Consider the following 24,603-nt stretch of genomic DNA (forward strand, 5'->3'; position numbering starts at 1 on the left):
ATTTCTTCATAGTGAGTCAGGACAAAACTTATTCCCTGCCCAAGCCAAAAATTCACTAATGTGTTTGAACTTCAACAAAATCTTCATTTGGTTTTGGGGCGTTCTTTGCCTCTCTTTATAAAAACTACCAAGGTTGCAGAACACAACCTAATGCCCAACACTTGATGGTTGTTAATAGTGTCTAACATATCTGGAGGCCTGTGATTTAGATGAATAGCCATAAGTCTGGTGGTATCCGAAGTTCTTCTCAGCTGACTATTCTCAAAACAGGCTTTCAGGTGTGATACCTGCCAACTTTCCTAACACCCTCTTGATCTATGAAAATCTGGGCATTCCCTCTTTTAATTCTGATCTTATTTTACCTTCAGTAAAAGGTAAAATATATCAGCTTCAGTAAAATGTAAAATACATTTTCATCAGCTACAGTAATCTTCTGTAAGCTTCTGACAGGAAAATCCATGTATTAGACTAATCCAGGTATAAAGGCTCTTGCATTCTCTAATACTTTTCTGTCATTTTCAGCTCAAGAAACACCTTAACTTTTCCTCTATGCGTCAGTGATTTAATGAACCAGCTGGATAAGCTGCAAAAACGGAAGCAAGAAAGGCCTCAAGTTAGAAAAGGTGTTAAACCATCTCACTTGCATTTTTACAGATGATTCAAAAAAAGACTCATCCATCACTCCATGCCAACACTTGGCTTTCTCTGAGAAACAATGGCCATCCCAAAAGGTTCTGCGGCAGCCTCAGCTTCTCTCTCAGCGAAGAAAATGGAAGGTTTTGTAATGTCTTGCACACAGACACATCTTGGCACCAAGGATCACGTTTACGAGCAGTACAGAATGTTACAGAGATAAGCACATATTGAGAAGGTGACTAAATTTTTGCCTCCAAGCATGCAGCTATTCAACCAAGGATGGATTTAATGAAGTGTTCAAAGTACACAGACGCCACTGTGATTAAGTGCAGGATGTATCTTTATCTTGTGGAGTTCAGATCTGACTCTTCACCTGCTACCTACAGACACACAGTTTATATTTAATAACTCTTAAGAATTTAAAGAGGTAGGTGCGTGGCTGTTTTCTTAAAGAGATGCATTCTGCAGTATGTCCACTGTACTATCAGTACATTTGTTAACCATCTACAAACAGTTAGTAAAGTCATTGTTATCAGGTTTACTGTTATACCAGAGAAGTAACCAGTGTTTCTGGAGAGTCCTGAAAGTTGAAGTTTATTCTCTATTCTATGACATACTCACTATTAAACAGAAAGTTAGAAAAAAATATGGAAAGGGAACCTTTGCACTTAATGTTTTGCTATTATAATATTAATGAGTGTTTTGGAGCTTCTCTTTTGATCTTCTTTATTCAATTTATCATTTTATCATTTTGACAGCAACCACCATGTGCCATAGCATGTGCAGGGTGAATTAGCATCCCTCCACGCAGCCCTTTGCCACTGCCCCATTCACCAAGAGCCCTTCTGGTGCACCTGAGACTAGTTTTATTTCTGGTGCCAGTACACAGTGTGGAGGCAGAAATAATGACCTGAATTGCCTGGCTACATTACAGGAAGGAGAAACAATTTCTTCCCTGCTGCTCGGTGACTAAAGGGAGAACAGCCAGAGACATTACCCTTTTGCCACTTCCAAGAGGGAGAGACTTTTGTGTCAGATTGGCAGCGGGGGGCAGAGACAAAAAGTCCTCGCTCTCGCTGAAGGGTATGGCCTGGAGGTCCTGCCTGAATATCAAAGTTATGCAGATGCCACACTGCGCTTCTAAGCTCTTCATTCCATTTGTCTCCCACACTGGCCTCCAAATAAAGAAGCCATGTTCATGTCATGTTGGCCATGACATTGCCTTGAATGGGGAGAAACGCCTGTTTCTCTTATAATTTGTCTAGATGGCTCTGAATCAATGTCCTGTTGGGACAGCAGGGTGAGGAGGAGATTGAACCATACATAGTGAGGGGTAGTGAAGCAACTACAAAAAAACCTAAGAAGTGTAATCTGCTTTTCAGCAAGGGAAAAAACCACTTTCCTCCCTAGTACTACACAGCTGTGTACTCCTCCAATACAATGTGAGTCTCTCAATACAACAATCCTGAATTACCACAGAGAACCGCTCACAGATTTGCATGACCAAAGGTCATTTAAGCCTATTAAAATTCTGTGCGGGAGATGAATGCCTGTTAGAGACAACAGAGGTGCCACGTCCTCAGTGTCTGCACAGCCTTCGCTGCCAGATGATGCCATGGCTCATATTTGAGGGAATTCCTCAGTCATGTACGTGTCACTGCTCAACAAACATACTCCAGTGGCAGTATCTTTTTTTATTAACATTGGGGATGCAACTGACTGCTTTAGTGAGAATTAAGAGTGCGCTTGTGATGTGTAATTTAAAACACAGGAAGACAGGATATGTGCTTTAAAGATCTTCCAAAAAAGGGAAAAAATTGACATTCAAAGGATGAGTGTGGAGGAATATGGCTAATTAGCAAACTAGTCATGGTATATCTTGATGAGTTTAGATTAAATCACTGACAGATCTTGTTAACTCCCTCCACTCAAAGCTGCTTATAAGTCCGTAACCATGACAGGAGGGGATCTAAGAAGGTACCTGAAGGAATGCAAATACAATAGAAGAATTAAGAGGACAGCATCTCTCATCTCCTTATTAGCACCACCTGTAACAAAAGACGGTTGCAACTGCAGGCACCTAGCTTTGAGGTCCCCCTTTGCAGGCACTGGTTCCAGCACTGAGTGATTTAATAGCATTACACGTGTTTAGGGAACTCCTCTTCCATGTAAGGACAAAGCTGAGAGAGACCTAGCTATCTTATATACCAGACCCTCTAAATGAGTTAAGAATTCTAGCTTGTCTTTGAATTGAGGTGAGTTCTAAAGGAATATCATGCCAACACTTCACCAATAGGGCTTCCTTCTGCACTGAGGCATGGGCAGCACTTCTAAAAAATTAGGATCCATGTACTGGAGAAACTGCAGGGGGCAAGTGAATCAGTACAAGTGCCTGTCTCCACTTACTTCCCACTTGAAAACGCACAATACGACTTTGCCAAGGTGGACAGGAAAGCATTGGCATTGTATCTATCTATTTTGTTTGACATCATAGCCACAAACTATGAAAACTCTGAAATCTGTTGTTAAAAAAGAGCTACTCTGCACACCAAACATGTGAGTGATATGGACAGTGGATCTAATGTACAACTTCTCATCATTTTAATTTTTTGCTCAATTTCAGACTTAAGTGAAGTGTTATTTTAGTACTTGGAACAAATGTGAAGTGCTTTTGTGAGATACTATACTGAAAACCAGAACAGGGCTTCAACAGACATTGCCATTAATGTCCGTGAGCTCCTTTGTCACATCATTAGCAACATGTTGCTATCAGAGTACAAGAATGATGTACCACACTAATTATATTAAATACATTTTCAGATTTATTCACTGTAACCTGTAATGTAAGTATTGTGTTTAACAAGCTGGAGTAAAATACTAGTGAATTATACAGAGATACTTGAAAAAGCTTTTTCTCAAGTATTATGTTGGGTACCTATTTCAGATAAAAGCACACTGTCTTTCAGAAATGTGAGCTATTTGGGTTATCTATTCATCATTTGGTCTCATCTGTGGCAGTTGCATGATTGTATTGTTCACTCTGTGATTCCGACTCCAATTAAATCTGTTTGCCAGAAGATGTGAAGCAACAGTCAACATGTGAAAATGCCGACAAACCTGTATTTAAGATGGCACTGGTGCCTTGGAGGAAATTTTTTAGAAAGGCTTTGAGTACCCAAAACTATTGCTAATAAAGCATATATACTATCTACAAACTGCAATTAGAATTAGCTTTCCTTTCACCATTAATCCATCACTTCCAATTAAGTTTTACTATTTCTAAAATAGGTATAAATTTGAACTGTCACAGGCAAGGTTCAGTACAGTAAGCATACGGAATCTAAAATTAACCACACTAATCCCAGTCTACTGGGCTGGGAATCAGAAAATGAAAGTGTAACATCACAAAGACAGCCTTTGGAGTTTAGCACTTGGCCTATTCCAAGTGAAGGTCAAAAGCACTGACATGGTATGCAACATTTACTACACGTTTCAATATGCTAAGGATGTGTTTCCATCTGGCTTGAAATGCTCAAGGTCAGGTCAGGCCTTTCCCCATCACAGTTAAAAGGTCCCCCCCAGCTCTCAGTAAAGTCAAGCAGAACCTCTTCACTGTGAATTTGAGCAGAATCTTGGCAAGTCCATTTCACAAATGCATGTCCTACAAGGAAATCTTGACATAAACCTTTTATTGCTGCTCTCTGAGGCTCTGGGATTCTACTAAAATAGAAAGTCTTCAGAGAGGATATACCAATGACCTATTAAAAATGTGGACATTCCACCACTAGAAGTCTCTAAGAAAAGAATGTGAAAAGTGTCAAAAAAGGAACATGATTCTGTAAAGGGATGGAACAGATGACTTATTAAGTCCTTTCCTGTTGCATTTTCATATGATTCAATGACTTAGGACATATAATCACAAGCTCCCTTCAGTAAGCCAATGTAGTTTCCACAAGACATCAAGTCCTGCTTTTGTTTCCAAAGATGTTAAAAGCAAAAAAACTATGAGGCTTCAAGAGCATACAGGATGCAACTGCCTAGTTTGAAGAAATAAACTGTAGTTGCAAATACATGTCCTACAAGTAAAGTACTCAATTTACTTATGAGAAATGCACTAAAATAAATGCTAATACTGGGGTATTACAGCATTTACAGAAGACACCTTCAAATGCCACAAATGCACACATCATCCTGGAAACCCAACTATCAACATGCAGAATATGCAGAGTACTTTCTACTTATTCTTCAATAAACAAAACAACATTGATCTATATACTCTGTGTTTGCCCAGTATCTCCTTGTACAGTGTTATTCAATTTACTATTGCAAACTAAAGTAATTTTTACTGCCTTCAAGAGCAAATGTCTGATCATATTAGAACTCAGTTCAGAACTGCTACATGATGTGTAGTGTTAAATTGCATTTTCGTAAAAGAAACCCCACAGAGTGGTGACACCAATTACAACCCTAAAGCTACATTTCATCATGAACAGATTTTCTTAAATTGATGTTTTAAAATAACAGAAGAAGAAGAGAGGAGTTTAAAGGTACCAACAGTAGTTAGCACTCCATCTAATGGATTCATTAAAAAGGATGGCAAGACCTCCTATGCCTACTTGGAAAAGCTGCTTCTATAAACTCGTTTCCACGATAAAATGTGATAAAACACAGCACTTGGCCTCAACCCTCCAAAAAATTGTTAAACATTTTCCCATAACTTTATAAAATAAAATGGTAGAGAAAGAAACATGCAAACATACCCAATACCTTACACATGCCATTAATACAGATATCTCGGCTGTGCCTTCCTTCAAAGCAAGGAGTACCATCAGTGACCGCATCCAGCATCTTCTCTGAAAAATGGCCATCTATCGGGCGACAGTGGAGTTCACAGGGGTTTGCTGAAAGGAAAACAAAGATACTTGCTCAGAAAGTACTTCAGAGGGACATTGAACTGTAACGCACAGAGAACGACAGTATGTCTTTACTGCACCTTCCACTCACTTTCCCGAGCACTGGCTGACAAAAATGGCCTAATTAGAAGCAGTTAGCAGCGCCAGGGTCGTATTGCTCACAGAGTGACACAGGCGTGATAAACACCACTTGTGGACTTCCAGGAAGCAGCTGGAGGCTGGTGCCCTCACGCCTCCATGCTCCCACGTTGGCAGCCAGCTGGCTGAGCCAAGCTGTAATGAGGCCATCAGCTGTGGTGGAGAAAGGAAAGGGGAAAGCAGCAAAAACAACTGTCATTAGCCAGGGGAAAGGAAGAATCTGGGGGTGAGATCGCCAAGGACACTGACAAGCAACAGTCTTCCACCAGCTGATGACTTAGTGATTTCAGAGATAATTTATAGCTGCTCATCACTGCTGCCAGCCTCTCTCAAGCAGTCAAATGGTTGCTTCTGATCTTCTGCATGTCAGCAGAGTGTCACATCACTGCTTATTTTCAGCTATCTTCTGGCACTTAATTATTTAAAACACTGGACTTTTTTCCTGCTTGGCAACTTATGAAACGGGGATAATATTGGTGCATCTGACAGACCCACGTTGTTGTGGGATAGATGTGCATGGAAGCAACAGGGAAGAGAGAAGCTGTAGCAAAAGCAATCTGTGGATCTCTGAAACAAGATTTTGTGCAACGGACCAGCCTTAGTCTATTCCATCCCTGGAGTAAGAGGAGGCAAACACACACTTCCCTGCCTCACAGACACTGGCCCTTGGGGATGGGAAATTTTGAAACTCAGGCTTTGCAGGATCAAAGCACACAAGTCTGGTAAATAACTTGTGTACTTGGAAGATGAGTTAGAACTGAAACCAGGGTCAAAGCAAAGACAGACATAATCCCTGCCCTTATATCACTCCCTGGAAAGCCTCCAGCAGAGCTAGGGCTATCTGACAGAAAAAAAATAATAAACCATCCACTGTCATATTGATGAGGCACAGCAAAGGAGGGCTTGTCTTCTGGTTTTGTTCTGTTCCAAGACCCCACTCTAGCCAGGTGCTAAAGCAACTTGGCTGAGCAAAACAGTGGGCCTTAAAACTGCCAGTCAGTCGGGATTTCAAGGTACTGTTTTTGAGCCATTTTAATACAATCTCCCTGTGTGCTGCCGAGGTGCCTCTGTTGAGTGGAAGTTTCATCCTGCACCTGACAGAGCTGACAAAAGCTGCTTCCTCAGCCTCAGAGGGATGCAGGGTGACTACATACCTTCTGCATCCTGGCTAATTTATTTCTTTCTCCCTTTTCCTCCCCTTCCTCCTTTTTTGACCAGGCTTGTGTCATACAGAGAAATGTGTGTAAAATCAGAGGAATTTCTAGTAATGAGAGAAACTCAAACTTTTGGTAAAGAAAATAAATAATTTCCTACAAAAGGGTTTATTCTTTTGAATGGGGAAATTTGCTCTCAGTGCTCTGGTCTCTACAGCACCAACACAGACACAGCATCACATGGTGTACAATATGACAGCAGCTCCTGCTCCCAAAGAAGGAGCTGCTCAAGGACTGAATCCTACACAGCCTGAGCTTTAAAACTGTGAATCTCGTTCACGTAAACAGGGTCTCTGCAGAACTGGGATCCAGAAATTAAAAAAGGGACACTAAAGGAAATCTAAAACCTTAAGGAGGAGTTTGTGTTTTCCCTCTTGTCAACCGGGCTAAAATGGCATCTTTGTTCTGACAATGGTGTTGTGGCTTGTGGTTTCTCAAAGAAAGATTTCCTTGTAAAGGGCAACAGAGTGATTAGTGGCAGAGGACACACAGAACAAGGTTATAAAACTGGTGGAATTCAAGGTGATGTGAGTCATGTTCAAGAACATCGATGGAGACAGAGCTACCAAAAAGCGTCAGACAACAAAATAAAGTTTGTAATCCTTATCAGCCCTCAGCCCCTCTGTCAAAACTGCCAGCCATAACATTCCTTGGTTGTTCTGATGAGAGCTGATGATAAGCAATACACATAATTTTACTTCTATCTGCAGAAATCTTCTTCTGGCCATGTGGCTAATTTGATTATTTTAGTGCTCTAAATTTTGTGTCACCTTGCTTACCTTCTCAATGCATTATTTTTTAAACACAAAGCACAATACCCTTGTGGAAAGGAGACTCCCAGAATTCCAGCTAGTCTGTTACCTCCTCAGAGTCAATCCTGATGGACACAGACTTTGCATAAAGCCATTTCAGCTTTTACATAGCCCATAATGAAATATGTAGAGCAGCAGTTTAATATCTGGATCTCCTCCCCAGCTGTATATTGACATAACAAGCAAGATGGCATGCAAGTTAATTTGAGAAACCACTGAGCAACAAAATGCAGGAAGACCTGACTGCTGATATATTCTGTCATAACTATGATGCTTTAAGTATGTAACTCTGCAAAAGTTTGCAGAGAAAGGTAACTCCCTTACTAAGTCAAATAAAAAGCAAAAATAAATAACAAGCAAACTTTCAGACTTGCAAAGGTTTATGATCCAAAGAAAGGCTTTCTAGTCATGAAAGCTTTCCTAGTTTTCCTAATTCTAGTAACTGATCTAAAATTAGATCATACCTGTTTCTGCAAATTTTGTACTGATTTTATTGCTGTTGGTTTTCTACTAAACCCCACTGTAAATTTGAGGATATTTCTCCCTCCCCACAAACTCAATCCTATCCAGTATTTATACTCCTGCCATCATTCTCCAAGTTATTTTGATATTTCATCTGCATAGAAGGTTGGTTAGGACATCACTGAAGAAATTATCCTAGCACTGTATTAGCCATTCATTTTCTTAAATTATTTACTTTTCTATCTTTATTGTTTTCTTACAGCTGAGCTCAGGTACCTGATAAAAGATCAGGGCTCCTTTATTCTAGGACTGTAAATAAACTGCACCAGAATCAGCCACTGTCCTCAAAAAGCCTAGCATTTTAAACACTGAACCGATACAGATGCAAAAGTACTTTTATCTCTTATTTTCAGATAGAGAACTGACACACAAGGAAAATAAATACATTTCCCAAAAAGATAGAAGAATTTGAAAGCAAAGACTGGCAATGAATTCAGGTTTTCTAAATCTTATTTCAGTCCTGAAAATATAAATAGACTGAATTGAAATAAATAAGAGCACTAGGGTTGCTCAAAGGGACCTCAATAAATCAACTGGTTCAGTTTTAGTTACTTCAGCAAATTCGGCTACTTCATGATGAGATTTTAACAAAAAGGCTGTTACCTTAGTAACTTTTAGGCCACAATATACATAAATTCTTGCAATCCAGCATATGCATGACATACTATACCAAATCTGTGAGCACTCAGTAGTAGTGACCATACTCACACGATCCTTGTTCAGAAAAAGCACAGTGAATTCCTGTTTAACTGGAGCTAATTTCCAGGTAAAGTCTACAAGATTTTTCCCATCCTTCCACACCAAAGCAGGATCAAAGCCACTTAGACTACTCCTCCTTAGACTGCATTTATACATACAATAATAATACTAATTCCTCAGTCCCTCTAGGTAAACTGCCTCTAATGTTTAACCATCTATACGGCAATAAAGATTTCTTATTATGTAACCTAAAGTTCCCTCATGGTCTCATGGGCGTACTGACATGCTGTTTTGGCTGTTTCTGCTTGTCTTACCTTCCATGGACGTGAAAAACTGCTTTAACCGTCTCTCTCTGGGGGTTCCTGTGCTGCTTGAGTGGAGGGGATGGGAAACTGCAGTATGAAGTACACAGACAGAAAACTTGATGCCAAATCCAAGTTTGAAAGCAGAAGAGCTGCATTCAAACTGAGCTGAGCAGACCATGGGGTCCTGCTTTTCAGAGTCAGTTAAGAAGGGCACAGAACTGCTTGGACCTTGACAGCTTCTTCTAGACCCAAGCACAACACTGCACACTGCATGCAGCCATGCAGTCTTGCTAGCCTGTATCTTTACTAGCTCAGGGATATGCATTGCTCTTCTCAACCTTTCCCATAAACTATGTTCTTCAAATCATTTGACTTCCATGTTGCTTCCCTGTCATCCTCCTCCAGTTTGGCTGCATCCTTCTGGCACAGCATTGCTCCTAACTGGACATAAGATTTAGCTGAGATGCCACAAACACTCAGCAGCAAAGAAAAACGAAATCCTGGTTTTTATCCATGGTGCCCATACCCTGCACCAAGATTACACTGCTGATTTGAACAGGTACAAGATCAATCCTCTAATATATAGAAGAAAGCCAGATCTAACGGAATCCCAAGCCACAGGACTCCCATAAGCGCCAGTGACTTATCTGTAATCAGAATAGGACTGAGGAAGCAAGCCGGAAAAGTTGAGTAAAAACCCCCAAATTTAGGCATGTGGGTTTTTTTCCACTGTGTATATTATAACTGAGCTCAGATTCACCAAGTGTAAATAGAATAACATGAAGATAACTAGAAAAGAACACATTTCCTTCCTAATTTAAATTTGTTGCACTCACAGCTGACTCCCATGAGTTCACATGCAGGAAGGATCCAGCTTAACCTGACTGAGAAGGATGTGATTAATGTGTCTGCCAGCAGATGATAAGGCTTCAATACCTTTCCCTACTTAACAAGGAAGAAAAGTGGTGGGCCTCTTCAAACACTCAGCTCTGTGAGAACTCAGAATTGTATGAGGAAATCCAAAACAAAGAATATTAGAAAAGACAATTACCAAACACAGACAAAACAGGGAAAAAAAGGCTGAGGTGAAGACACTTTATCACTTTAACCAACCTTGGAACTCCAAGAGAAAGTTTAATTTCAAAGCAGTGGCAGAGAAACATTATCTCATGCTGTTAGCTCAGCCCCTGCAACTGTATCAGTATGAATCTCACTTGATAGACAGATGTATTTTGGAAGAAATATGAAATTTAAAACACTTTAGCAACATAACCTCTATCTCCCAGTACATGAGATGATCCTGGCACTGACTGAGAAAAGAAAGGTATTTATATGATTCAATGTAGGACTCATACTTACTACACGGAACTTAAGCCCCGAGAAGCTAACAGATTCAGATAAATGTAATTGGTCAAAAGGTATGAGATAAATAAAAGTGGGGGGAGCCTGATGGCAAGAGAAGTAGATTATCACCAAAGTCTGACTAAAACGTCAAAGCAGCGGCCTGGGTCATGAGAACAATTGAGAAAATGCCCTTGTCAGAGCTGCTGGATGCTTTAGTCACCCTTGAATCTGGAAGTCACCTTCATGCTGAGACTCCCAGGGATACTTGGGTGTTCCGACGTGAGCACATGGGGTTCTGTCCTCTAGGAAAAATTCACAATAGGACTATGTAATTCCCCAACAGGCCCAAACTCACTCAAAACGGAAGGGAAAATCTCAGTTGGAACTTTAAATACAAGTTGGCCTAAGTAACAGCGAGATATCATTCACTGGTTTTCTGCCAGGTTGCTTGTTAAAGCTGCTTGTTGCATCTCACCTTATATTAAATCATAAGCTATCAAAAAAATAGTCTTTGTCCACTTCTGAAGGTACAATTTATACAACAGAAAAGGACATTACGACAGCATTTAATTACGTGACATTCACTAGGATTGGCTTATGTAAGCTATGTAATTAAAGCCAGGAAAGAGAACTGTGACCAGCTAGATCATTTACTGTTTTTCCAGCATGATGAAGGAACACAGAATGTCTAAAATGTCACAAAACGTCTAACTCAGGGTTCCATCTCCTCAACTACACAATTCCACACAAAAACTGTTATGTGCACTCAGGGTTTGGGAAAGCTTAATGATACTTTCTTTTCCCCTTATATCCCATGTGCAGCATGAGAAGATTTAAAATGCCCGATAAGAAAACACAAGCCAAAACCTTCTTGGCAGCAAGCTAAAGTAGTAACAGGGTGCTGTGAAAAGCCTTTGAAACTGGACTGCACCAGTTAGGAGAATAAGTAAGGGAAGCTGGTGTACACTGACAAAGACTGTTGGACATATGGTAACATGGTCATTAAGTCTCCAGAGGCCTGAAACATCAGCTCTTTTTTGCAAGGATGTATTTTAGTGCAGTAAGTAACACGGGCTGGACAAAACTGGAAGCAGTGTGCCCATGACACACACCCACCCTCAATCATATAATGATGATGTCAGATGAAGGGTCTGCCTGTCTGAGGAAGGCAGGATTTTTCTAAGTTAGAGGTTAGCAGGAAGAAAACACTTCAACTGCTGTTAAGAATGAAGTTGCAAATGTTAAGAATCTCACATGCCACAGGGGAGACACGTTAACTCCAGACTGAAATTCTGGCTGCTGAGAAAACAGGTGAAAACAGTCAAAAGGCTTTTTAAGCCGCAGAAAAAATATTTGTTTGGTATTTGAAGGATTTTGCAAAAGGTCACTGAAACCCAGGATTTTCCAGATGAAATATATCAGGCTCAACAACCCAGCATTTTAAAGATAAGTGGATTGTCTGTAAATCTCAATAAGGTCTATTTAAACATGGCATAGACGTACCACTGGCCTGCCTTCCAATGTGCAGGAAGTATTTCATTCATCATTCTTAATGTCTTTTAAAAGCAGACCTTTCGCAACAAATGCACATGCAGAACTACCAGTTCTGTAGCACTGCCCTAGAGAGGACATGAGCAGAACTAAGGCTGTATCCTGCAGTCCTACACATGAGTAACAGAGGGGACTGGAATCCCAATTTCAGTGACAGATGACTGCAGAAAACGGTGTATGAGTTTGGCTTTGGACTAAGCGTTAGGCTGTTAGCATTTACAATTTTTTTTTTACTGTGAATCCTTCTGAAAGAGTCTTTTCCTATCACCTATATTTTCTTTCATCAGAAATTTTCCTGGAAGTCTGTCTGCTGCAGGTTCATCTTCAATAGAACATTTGTTAGATGAAATTGAAACTCTAGCTGAAATTTAGAAAACCCATTCAGAACTGACAATAACTGTGAAAATGCAATGAACATGCTGAAAATACTATTAGCAAACATAACCCAAAGTTGAATCTTGAGCTTCCCTTCCCTAACTGGTTTATTTTTTCATTAAAAAAAAAAATATTGCTAGCTTCTACCAGATAATCTACTCCTTACATTTATACACACACCAAGAATCAAACTGCATGGTAATAACTACTGCCCCTGCCTTTAGTAGTGAGTAGCTATTTAGTAGCTATGTACAAAGCAAGTTATAAGGCAGAGACATCAATTCTGTCTCTACAATACAGGGCAGTACAATACTGAACCTGTTGAGGATTACTTCCTCGGTGTGGTGCCAGGTATGCTGACCATGTAGTAAAGCCACGTTTGTGCAGTAGACCTCTGCTTATTGGGTGTGGTGATGCCTGCAGCCCGAAGATGCAGCTCTACACTATACTACTGTACTTCTTGTTCTGCGGTGGACACTGGAAAAGATGGTTTAGGTCTATCCCAGACAATTAGCATAGGTGTGACTTCAACAGATTTTCTTAGTCAGTATCTTTCCAGGAACTGGGTAGTTAAATTCACAGCCATTATCACTAAAGCTTTGCAAAAAATCTATGCGTAGAGGAGAACTTTTCTGTATACAGAGAGGCACAGAGAGGCTTTCTGTATACAGAAAAGGCACACGTGCATATGGAAGCATTCTTCTCTCCAATTAATTACAATACTTGTAATTCAGTGACTTCTTGCCCTCATAGACGTTCCTCATTGGTCTGCAATTTTACTTTTTATACAAGATATTAAAAAATTTGCAGCTTCATACCTGTGTTATAAATGGGCACCCAGTGGTAGAATTCATTCTGGTAGGGAACTGTATCAAATTCACTGCACTGCATCTGTCGGAAGGTTGGCAGCCCTTTGCGACAGGGGCTGATGTTACACATGCGATAGCGCTTCCTTTCTCCAGTGCAGTAGTCTCCTCCAAACTGTGGCCTAGAAAAGGAACATTGAGATCGGGACATAAGATTCTGGGTAAAAAGTAGTTTTAAAAGAGCAATGTCTTGCAGGTTCTAATGAGATAATAAGGTGAATCTGAATCCTCGACAAGGTACAGACACCATTCACACATTCAAGTACCCAAACGTGCCACTGTGGAGCACAGAAATCTAGACAAACCAACTATCCCAAAGAAGTGCTTGATACATTGCCTATCTGAGCTCACAACAAATTACCTTGTCAAATAAACTCCCCCAAAATACCATATTTTCCAGAATGTTTGACAGTTCTTTCAGAATAGCCAACTGATTTCTGTTGTTAGGCACCCTCTTAGTGATTTCTGAAAATGAGACGTAGAGTCTTCATGAACTCAGATACGTATTAGAAAATTCTGCTTTTCATGCTCTGTACCTATGAACTCCTATGTCCCAAATTCAAACAAAGCTGATGACTAGAACAAAACACGAAAGGTGAGTCTGTGATTTCCCTCAGGAACGGATTCCTCACTATTGTTCTCACCCAGTGTTTGAGGGCATTTATTTATTCATGGCAGGACTATTAAAGCAATTATTGTTTCTACAAAGCCTGAACACTAAATATCAGGATTTTTTTCATTTTCTGTAGAAATAAGCTCCATGGAGGGTAAGGATTAAAGAATGAGCTAATGATGGTAAAAGGTGAGCAAACTGGATTTCACACAGGTATACTTAATTAGGAAGAAGTGCTCAGTGTCTGTCTTGCTGTGGTACCTGCTGGTAACACTCTCATATAAAAGTTTCCAACTTCATGAGTACCTCAAAGATCTTGAATAAAAGGTAAGAAAAGATTGTGCATGCAGCTTACTCTGGGTTATCGCACGGTCTCTCTGCGCTCTGAACTCCTGCCCCACATGTCCTTGTGCAATGGGACCAGGACGACCAAACACCCCATCCACCATGGATTGCTTCCGGAGTCTTGCCTACTGTAATGCACTCACCAGAGAAGCACCACTGAGGAGAGAAGAAAAAGGACAAAGAGCTTCACTACTGCAGGAAAATGTTAGTGTGAATTATTTGTTATTTCAGTCCCTGAAGATGAAAAACCTAAGTGGAAACATAAATGGGGATGTCACAGGATGTCCCTCCTCCGTACTAAACAATGGCAGAGCTACTCATGGTTCCTCCACAGCCCTTCACAGGCAGTGCTGCCTCCAGGCAGTGGCCTCACAGTCACCTTGTTTTCTCCACACCGAGTTCCATCCGCAGCTGCATCCAGTTTGGAGCGGCAGGAGCCCTTCACCGAACACCAGAGCGTTTGGCAAAGGTTCTGGAAAAGAAAGAAAACAGCAGCAGTCTGAAGCAGAGCTGAACTCCCATGGCCAAGAATTTCAAAAGTCTCCCACGGTTTTGTACATCCATTTAAAAAGCCTTATAAGGGCTGCATTTCTGGAGACAGATTTTCAGGGTTTTCCACAGGTTAGCACCCACCCAGGGTACTCCTCATTAGCATGAAAGGATGAACTATTTGACAAATACAAAAAGGTGAATATTTTATATCAAGCGAATTATCTCAATGATGTGAGTGTAAATATTGTCCTCATTGGCTGCTCAGCTCCTAGCTCCACACAGGAAAAATGGCTTTACAATAGCTCTAAGTTCACCTTATAGCGAAGGTGAACAGAGGTTGTATTATTTTCATTTGGTGTGCACTAATGAACGCAATCTTCAGTTTTGCATTGCTGTCTGCCTGACAGCATACAGTGAAATCAAAGGTTAGAGAAGCTAGCCACGTCAGCAACACATCTCCAAGTAGAATAGCCAGGTTAATACTCATGGAGGTCCCATAGCTGCATGGGGAAAAAGAGAACAAAACACATGTCTCTTAAAACATCAGCCAAGCAGATGTCAAAGAAATCATCTAAAAGAAGCAGTCCAAGCTAGCTGGCAGAGAAAAAAGCCTAGTGGGCTGGGCTGAGTAGGGGCTCTGGTTAGTGAATGCTTGCATATTAAGTTACTCAGAAACCTGTGACAGTTTAATGCAGTACATTGCCAGCAAACCACATCATTTCAGCAACTGCTCCACATGCAGTGGTCAGCTCCACAGAAGGGAGAGAAACTCCCAAGAGTCAACAAAACTAGCGGGGAAAGAAACACTACAGCTACCTTATAACAAGCCTTCTTCTCTCCATCAGAGCTATTCTCTAGAGGTGGAGGACAGACATCAAGGGCTGTTCCCCCCTCCTCAGTTCACATGCACACCAGGTCCTCTCCTGTGTTGCCACACGGGAGCCCTGCGTGCTTGGAACTCACAAATGACGCACACCAGCTCCTCTTTTGGTTGACACACAGGAGCCCTGCGTGCTTGGAACTCACAAATGAGCAGGGCTTTGAGTGGAAGACCTCTTCCAAGATGGAGAAAAACCAGGGGTGTTGGAGAGACTCTGTGCTCCCAATTGGAACAGCAGAAGCACAAGCCCAGGGGCTCTGAGTCAGGTCTTGGCTGAGGGTGTTTGAACTGCGGAGTTTGGCATTGGGAGAGGGAACAGAGCTGGCAGCACCTACTCATGAAGCAGGGACAGCTGTAATTGTCATCAGAGAAAGGGGCTGACAAGAAGGATCCCACTGGCAGCTCCCACTGGGATTCTCAGAGCAAACAACATGCCAGGTTTGGCAGCAAACACAGAAACTGGGCACTTGTGAAAATCCAGCCCCAGTGAGCCAGCAGCAGCATTTGCCCGAGTGCGAAATGCAAAACTTGGCTGCTGGTTTCTCTCCTGCTTCTATTTAAAATAGCTAAGCTTGGACACGGTCTGTTTTGACATTTACTTTCTGCATTCCATGTTCACTTTAGCTTTCATTTAGAACACTGGAAAGCAAGTTGATAGGACAGAACTTCTCAATGCACTCCAAATCTCCAGTTGGAATACAATGTCTGGAACATGGCATCTCAGCTCTTTTAGCTGCTTTGGGGCAACACATACAAGTCAAAGATTGTTTTGCAGTTCCCTATTTAAAGTTCAGGAGTAGCACTACTTAGCACCTCTTTGTGAAGCCATTGTTGTCAGGTTCTTAAGGCAGAGCTACCCAAGTGTTCCGGCTGAAGAATTTTCTTTCCTTATGAAATTAATCCTTTATTTTTAACCCTTGAATATAGCATATCATCACAGAATGGTTTTGGTTGGAAAGGACCTTACAGACCACCTACTCCTGCCATGGGCAGGGACATCTCCCACTAGACCAGGTTGCTCAAAGCCCCATCCAGCCTGGTCTTGAACACCTCCAGGGATGGGGCATCCACAGCTTCCTTGGGTGACCTGTGCCAGTGTCTCACCCCCCTCCCAGGAACTTTCTTCCTAATATCTACTCTAAATCTCCCCTTTTTTAGTTTAAAACCATTACCCCTCATCCTATCTTTACAAAAGACAGGTTGATATAGTGCTTAGAGACATAGTTTAGTAATGGGTGTGTGTGTGTGTGTGTGTGTGGTTTTCTTTTGGTTTTTTATCAGAGTTAGGTTGATGGTTGGACCAGATGATATTACAGGTCCCTTCCAACATAGACGATTCTATGGCTACAATCCCTGATAGAGCCCCTTCCCATCTCTCCTGTAGGCCCCGTTCAGATATTGGAAGGGTCTATAAGGTCTCCCCAGTGACTTCTCCAGCCTGAACAACCCCAACTCTCTCAGCCTGTCTTCATAGGAGAGGTGCTCCAGCTCTTTGGTCATCTTGGTGGCATTTCAAAGGCAAGAGTCCATAGAGGAAATTCTTTAGCTCTGCAAGAATTTTTCCATGTTGATCTTCATGTACCAGAGCTTTTTTCCATCTTTAAGAATACTGGATTAACAACTGTACAAGGAAAGCACACTTTACTGTGTGTTTTCGGAGGTAACAGCCAGAAATTCATGACTCTACCATGGACTCACTGCAAGGCAAGTGATTTTTACCATCAGCAGTACAGTACACGCTTTTCACCCAATCTGTGAGATCAGTGTCTGTGCCGTAAAGAGAGTCAAAAAAAATGATGGTTTACTTCAGTCAGTGGAAGTTTTGTAGACAAAGAGGGGGCAATAAGATAAAGATTCTGAGCTCCTATAACCTGTCCCATAGGAAGCTATAGATCTACCTACCACTTGGAAAATTCCTCCCCTTAACCTGCATCTTGCTTTTCTTTTCCTTATTAAAGGGACAGTATTTATGTACTTCACAAGATGCTTAGAGGAATTCCTACCTAAATGGTTCGTGGAAATCACTATCTATCTGAATTCTAGACTGCAGTTTTACCACTGAACCTCTGGGCACCTTTAGCTAAACACAGATTCTTCTCTCAAGAACAACCCATGGATCAAATTCAGCCAGACATTAAAAGTTACAGAACAAATGTAGCCTGGTCAGTAAGCGAGCATTAAGTAATAGTGGAAAGGCAAAGAACAGTCAGACTTCTTATAGACAAAATGACTATACTGATCGCTTAGCGTGCCATGCAGACTATACTGTTCGTAATTCTTTTACTTGACAGTACAGCTACCTGCAGAACACAGGCCTTCCAGTGAAATGCAGAATGAGATGATATCAATTAATTTTCTGACATATGTCTAGCTGTAAAATTGGTTAATCAGGAGACATCGAATATAAAGGCCTACTAGGTTCAAACCCAAGGAGAGACAGAATGAACCAATACTGCAAAATTATACTTTAATTTTCTAGCTGTACCAACAGACAAATTACAGTAACTGAGGAAACTGGAACAGCAGGTAATGAAAGCAATCTTTCAATCCCTGCTTCAGATTCACTAGTCGCAGTTCAACATCAGTAATCATGTTATCTATTAAGGACGAGAAGATTAATCAGAAATAATCTCCCTAATAGAAGGGTAGATGAGGATACACATAATTACCTGAATGGAATAAACAGTCAACATCAGCAGTCCCCAGTCCACAGCTGTGCACAATACCTTGCCTAAAAAACACTCCAGCTCTGCTGATAGCCATAACACCACTTCTGCCACAGCCCTGTTTAACGGGGGGAGAATGCTGGATGCTGTCTGCCATGTTTACTGCATATTGCTGCCCAAAACACTGCAAAAATTAGTGATCATTTAGCATCTGAAACCACTGTTTCTGAACTGTTCTAAGTAGAAAAATGCTGCACGGAGTCAAATAGCTCTGAAAATGCTTGGTATGGTTAAAATACCGTATCTCTGCACCTTAGCTAATACAACCTGTTACTCTGCAGTGGTTCCCAGCTCTTGTAGAGAGTTGTGCTGCTGTGACTATACTGCTCCCTTCCATCTCCACACAACACTATTTTGCTGTGCTGTGAGACAAACACCAGGTACTTTGTAAATTACTTATTTCCATATTAAAATCTCATGTTTGACAGGAAAAAAAAAATCTTCAGGGTACATGGACTGAAATTTCTTTTAAGCAGTTAGACCATCAAGAGTGTTCAGGAAAAATCAGAAGAGAGCACAACCCTGATTTCTCTCCTCCTGAGTTCTCTTCCAGGAACTGAAGGTTTGTTCCCAGAATTATTTGGTCAGCTGAAAGCAATAAGCTTGAAGCATCTTGATTTTTAAAATGGGATTTAAGCCGCATTGATAATTTACCTAGGATCAGTATTTGAAGTTTTAAATCAGAATGACTCCACTGCTGAAGAACAGGCATTTAACAAGAGATACGGGGCCAGATTCAGTAAAGGTCTTGCAAAATACAAGGCAAACAGTGCAACAACTCACTTCCAGAATCTGCAGAGCAGAATTAAAGCAGTGTGAGACAATGCCTGCACTGAACATCTAAGCCTATGAGAATCTGAACATGCTGCACCTGTAGTTAGGAACTGAGGTTCACTGACTGTACTTCCACACCTTTCAAGAAGCTTAAGTTCCATGAGAATGAAGAAAAACATACAGCACTTACGTCCACATCTTCACAGAAAGTAGCATTGGAACCATACTGAAGCTGGCACTGGTGATGCACATCATAAATCACTCCAGGAGCAATGATTGGGGACTTGAAAACTTCTTTTTGGGGGATATCATCGAGGCAGAATCCCCAGCCACGGCTAAAAGACAAAAATTGCACTTTAAAAAAAAGAACAAAACCACAACCCCACACTTTTTTGACACTTTTATACAGACTTTCACTATCTAATTCTTAATGGTAATTTTTTATATGGCCTTTGGAAATTAGTCCAGATTCCAGTTAAGATATGCTGAAGTGCTGCTAACAAACAGCACTCCATCTAGTTAGGGAGGCAAAGTTACAAAGGCAAAATGTAACTTGTTGATGTGGAAATACTGTGAGGTCATTATGGTTTGCACAGTGGCCTTAAAGCACACCACAGCCTCTGCTTAAAGATATACCATATTGCTGCTCTTAAAAGGAATACAATGAATTTGAACAAGTCATTGAAGTCAAGCACGTGTCACCGTGGCCAAAGGCAAGGTTTATGACATTCCATCAACTCCTTGATGGAAAAGCTTCTTTCTTCCTGGTAACTGGAAAAAACTGCAGGTTGCCCCAAACCTGAGCCTGTACGACCAGATTTGAGTTCACTTCCAGAAAGCAAGAATATAATGGAGCTTTTCCCAAATACTAAGTGAGCCATAAGCCTGGGGAACTCAATAATACAAGATTTACTTTAGACTCCACACAAACGTCTCATACACAATTGTACTGATTTCAGGAAAATGCTACAACCTGATCACTCACTCTAGGAAACGTGTGATGTATTCCTTGCTGCACTGCGACCAGGTGAGTGGAGTAGGATCATACTGCAGCTGTCGGGACATAATATATGGGCGCTTTCCAACAGGCTCACAGTCATTCTCTTTTCCATCGTGCTGGATACCAAAACTGGAGATAAAAAACATCATCTGAAAATTCCAACTGATTAGCTGTTCCACCACACCCATCTATGGGTTCCATGCTGTACTTAAAAAGTCTCTACGGTCACTTTTTCCCCTGACAGGCTATAGATGCCTTTTGAGAAAAAAAAAAAAAAAAAAAAGAAGATCTGGCCTACAAAAAATTCTACTCTCCAACAGGCTTTCAAACATGTCTGTTATGCACAGCAATATTCTCTGGTACAAAGTAAAGAACAGATTGCCAAAGACTATATTCTGGGGTATTTTTAAGAGAGTCAAAACACTATTGCACAGTTGGGCTGGGAGTCACAGTTTAAACCTCAGTTATGTTTAAGCTGCTAAACCTATCAGCCTTCTAGCTCTTGGATCCCAGTTATTTCAGACTTGTACACTTTAATTAAGATCATGCTTTGTTACACTCTGTCTTAAAATCACATCTCTATAGCTTGTTTCTTTTCAAATCTCTTTCGAGACAGAGATACTGTTTTCCAAATTACCAAACTAATCCAGTGAATTAGGCTCCAACCTCCAGTCCTTCTTCCTATTTAGCTTTCTCAAAATGTGCCTTACAAACAGACCTCCACAGCAAGTCTTCCCAGCATGGTTCTCTCCAGCTTCTCTGACTTACTAAGGGATTTCTTTATTCAACAACTTGTAAGAGTCGTAAACATTGCAAACAGGGTTCAGCTGATTAAACATACTTGCCTCCACATCTCATTGTGAAGAAGATTATCATCTGAAATAGTAATATACAAAGATATTGATACACGAGAATGCTGACACCTACACTGTTAATATCTGATGGTGTCTAAGTCCCTGTATGAAAACGCAGTGAAAACTGACTCAGGTCCTGATTCAATCACGGATCAGACAAAGTGAGTTCAAACCACTTAAGACTTTGTTTCTGGAAAATGTAATTGTACTATGACTCAAATGTTCCAAAAGCAGGGCATGATTTCAGTCTGAATCAAATTCAGTAATGGGTCTGAGGTACAAAAACAAGCGTGTCCTCTTATTGACAGGCTCTTTTCCATGAATTGGGTTGACACAGGGGACGGCGAATGTCTAGAGGGACAGTACGCGGAAGAGTTGACTTTCATCATCCATGTGAGGGATGGGTGCACAGCTTTCTTCTCATTTTCCATTTTACGGGCTTCTATTGTCCGTATTTGAACTTCTTAACATATGTACTCTCAAGCTTGCTTGAGGGAAGGATGGTTTCATGTTAACAACAAACCCTAGAGTTTTCAGTTTTCTTTGTGGACAATTGATACAGGCAAGCCCCTGTACCACTCCTGCAGAGGCAAATACAGCAGTACACTGCCTCTCACCATCCAAAGGACAGTGAGCCACCAACCACCCAGGCTAGACCAGGAGGTCACACACACATCTATGGAGAAATGTCCTCTGATAACTAGCATTAATGAAAAAAGCTCCTTGTCAGCAAGAAGCTGTGGGAACCAAGTAAATCAACCCAGAGCACCCAGATCCAATTGTAATAATTTCAGCATTATTTACTTTTTCTGTTTCCTTTCTGACAACTAAAGGGTTGAATACAGAAAAACCAGTTAATGGGTGATAGGATCAATACTTGAGTAATCTTTGTGTCAGATTATGATTATCAAGATTATGATGATGACTATAATTATTCCATAAGGAAAGTATTATTGTTGTTATTATTACTATTATCATTATTATTATTCCATAAGGAAATACAGACCACGGCATGGTGGTTGAGTGCATAATGAAAATAATGTGATTGTAGATACAGCAGTGAACGTGCCACACAGACAAGCAACTTGGTCCAGCTGAAAAGACCAGGCATTATAGCCAAACTGGAGTATTCATGAGATAGGCCTCTACTGTGGCGATAACAGCTCAGAGTCAAAACAGATTTAAAAATAGATTTTAATTAAACAGATTAAACCAACGAACCAGCGAAAACACCCTTAGATAATTGGAAATATTGAAAAATTGAGTTTCAAGCAAAAATACCCAGTCATAAAAAAAGTTTAGCCTTGTTCAAAACTAAATGCTCTGGAACTTTAGTGGACCTGACCTAAGTGTATCTATAACAGCAATACTAATATACAGAAGATACCAGTTACAAAAAATGCACAATTTCTTTGTCAGAAAGGCAAACAAAAATCTGATACTTCCGTGAAATCTGACTGTTTGAATTAAAAATTGTTCCCAGCTAATCTGCAATATTGAAATACCTTGATATAATGAAACAGATATGATTTATGTAAATTATCTGGATTGCTTTGGAGATCATCTAAGGTAATTGCACAGTAATTCCGCATACATTTGGAAAAAATAGCATGATTAAGTGATGCTTCTTTGTAGCTTTATTATTTCATCCTGATTTATTGCCATAGACAGGCAACTGACTGTTGTAAATATAAACAAAGGTGTCTTGGTTTCAGCTGGGATACAGTTAATTTTCCTACTAGTAGCTGGTGCAGAGCTATGTTTTGGATTTAGGATGAGAATAATGTTGATAACACACTAATATTTTAGTTGTTACTAAGCAGTCAAGGACTTTTCAGCTTCTCATACTGGCCTGCCAACAAGAACATGGCGGGGGGCAAAGAGCTGGGAGGGGACGAAGCCAGGACAGCTGACCCAAAATGACCATAGGAATTTTCCATACCATGTGACATCAAGCTCAGTGTATAACGCTGGGGGAAGAAGAAGGAAGGGAGGGATATTATGGTGTTTGTCTTCTCAAGTAACCTTGACAGGTTATGGAGCACTGCTTTCCTTGGGATGGATGAACTCTAGCAATAGAAGTGGTGATTGAATTCCTTGTTTGACTTTGCTTGCACACCCGGCCTTTGCTTTACTTATTGAACTGTCTTTATCTCAACTCGTTAGTTTTCTCACTTTTCCCATTCTCTCCCCTGTCCCACCAGGGGGAGCGAGCAAGCGGCTGCGTGGTGCTTAGCTGCCAGCTGGGGTTAAACCAGGACAAAAGGTCAAAGAGTTAAGAATTTCTTTCTTATTCCTTCACTTAGAAAAAAACACAGGTTTGATTTTAATAATAGAGACAATAACTCACTCCTTGTTTTGTTTCTGTCTGGCAATTTGAGTATTAACATCCAAATAATAAATTAAAGTCAGGTCACCCCTTCGCTTCCAACTATACCTGTGTCCGAGTTCATGAGCAATAGTGAAAGCCAACGGAAGGCCAGAATCTTCATTGATGTTACAGCTTCTGTGGGGTTGACACATGCCTGACAGATGAGACAAACCTAAGGTTTCACAGGGACGATTCATGCCAGCACAAATGTCCTTTCTAGAATCACAAAAGAGATGTGTCGTTAAAAGAGCTTAAAACCAACTGCAGAGTGTCACTTGCATTGGGTGGCAAGTCTCCATTGTGTAATGTTATCAGTGCTAAGTTGCATTTTAAGCAAAGCATTGCGTTAACATTTTGACAAACATACATGCAACAACAACATGCACTTGTTCTGCTACTATTATATTATACTGCTGTAATTTGTAGACAATAAAAATCTTGCTGTAGTGTCTAAATACATATGTTTATTGTCAGCTTGTGTAAGAAAAAGTTTTAAAATCTCCACCTCTGACAGCATTTTGAGGTGGATTTTATTAAATTCACCATAACTTAGCTTCATCTATTTGAAGTCTGTTTATTTGGAGAGGTAAACCACGCATCATTGTGAGACTTATTTTAAGATTTGTTGACTCTTTTCTTTACTGCACTATTTGAAAGGTAAAGGTTTTGGTTTTGTTGTTTTGGTGTTGGGGTTTTTTTGTTTTATTTTGCATTATCGTGGTGGTGAGTTTTTTGCCTGACAGACTTCAACTTAGGACTTTTTTTTTGCAGACCTTAGATCGAATCTCTTCTCTCAGATGTGTTACCTCAGACATCACCTTAAAGTTTTCTGTGCTTCCCTTATTCACATGTAAAAAAATATTTTGTGTCTCCTTCATTACGGAGATAATATTTAAAAATCATATACTTTAAAAGTTAAAAATACATGGCAGCATGTTCACAAAATGCTCTTCCATCCTGAGCTGTACCTGTATGTTACTTCAGAATTTGTCACTATGGAGTTGTTCATCTACATGCTACGTTGTTTTGGTATATTGCCTCAAAGAAGAATAGAGAATTGATTGAGCACAAATTAAGGCAGGATCAAGTCAGGAAAACAACTTTAGCTCTGCAAATTGCTAATCTCCTGAGACATACAGATCTCAATTTCCTGACTAAGATGCATCTCCAATG

General features: G+C 40.6%; 1 protein-coding gene across 2 annotated transcripts in view; it reads right to left on the reverse strand.

The window, feature by feature from the left end:
• ADAMTS12 (ADAM metallopeptidase with thrombospondin type 1 motif 12) overlaps nucleotides 1-24,603 on the reverse strand; it is a 178,868-nt gene that overhangs the window by 60,982 nt on the left and 93,283 nt on the right. For both annotated transcript variants that reach the window (XM_014953998.1, XM_014953999.1), the window contains 7 exons: nucleotides 23,497-23,646; nucleotides 20,191-20,334; nucleotides 19,396-19,540; nucleotides 14,713-14,805; nucleotides 14,344-14,489; nucleotides 13,328-13,497; nucleotides 5,404-5,537 (listed from right to left, as the gene is read on the reverse strand). In XM_014953998.1, the coding sequence (XP_014809484.1) occupies nucleotides 5,404-5,537; nucleotides 13,328-13,497; nucleotides 14,344-14,489; nucleotides 14,713-14,805; nucleotides 19,396-19,540; nucleotides 20,191-20,334; nucleotides 23,497-23,646 (982 nt within the window). The remainder of the gene's footprint in view (nucleotides 1-5,403; nucleotides 5,538-13,327; nucleotides 13,498-14,343; nucleotides 14,490-14,712; nucleotides 14,806-19,395; nucleotides 19,541-20,190; nucleotides 20,335-23,496; nucleotides 23,647-24,603) is intronic.

The sequence above is a fragment of the Calidris pugnax genome, unplaced genomic scaffold (genome assembly GCF_001431845.1).
Source record: "Calidris pugnax isolate Ruff unplaced genomic scaffold, ASM143184v1 scaffold178, whole genome shotgun sequence".
Taxonomy (NCBI): Eukaryota; Metazoa; Chordata; class Aves; order Charadriiformes; family Scolopacidae; genus Calidris; species Calidris pugnax.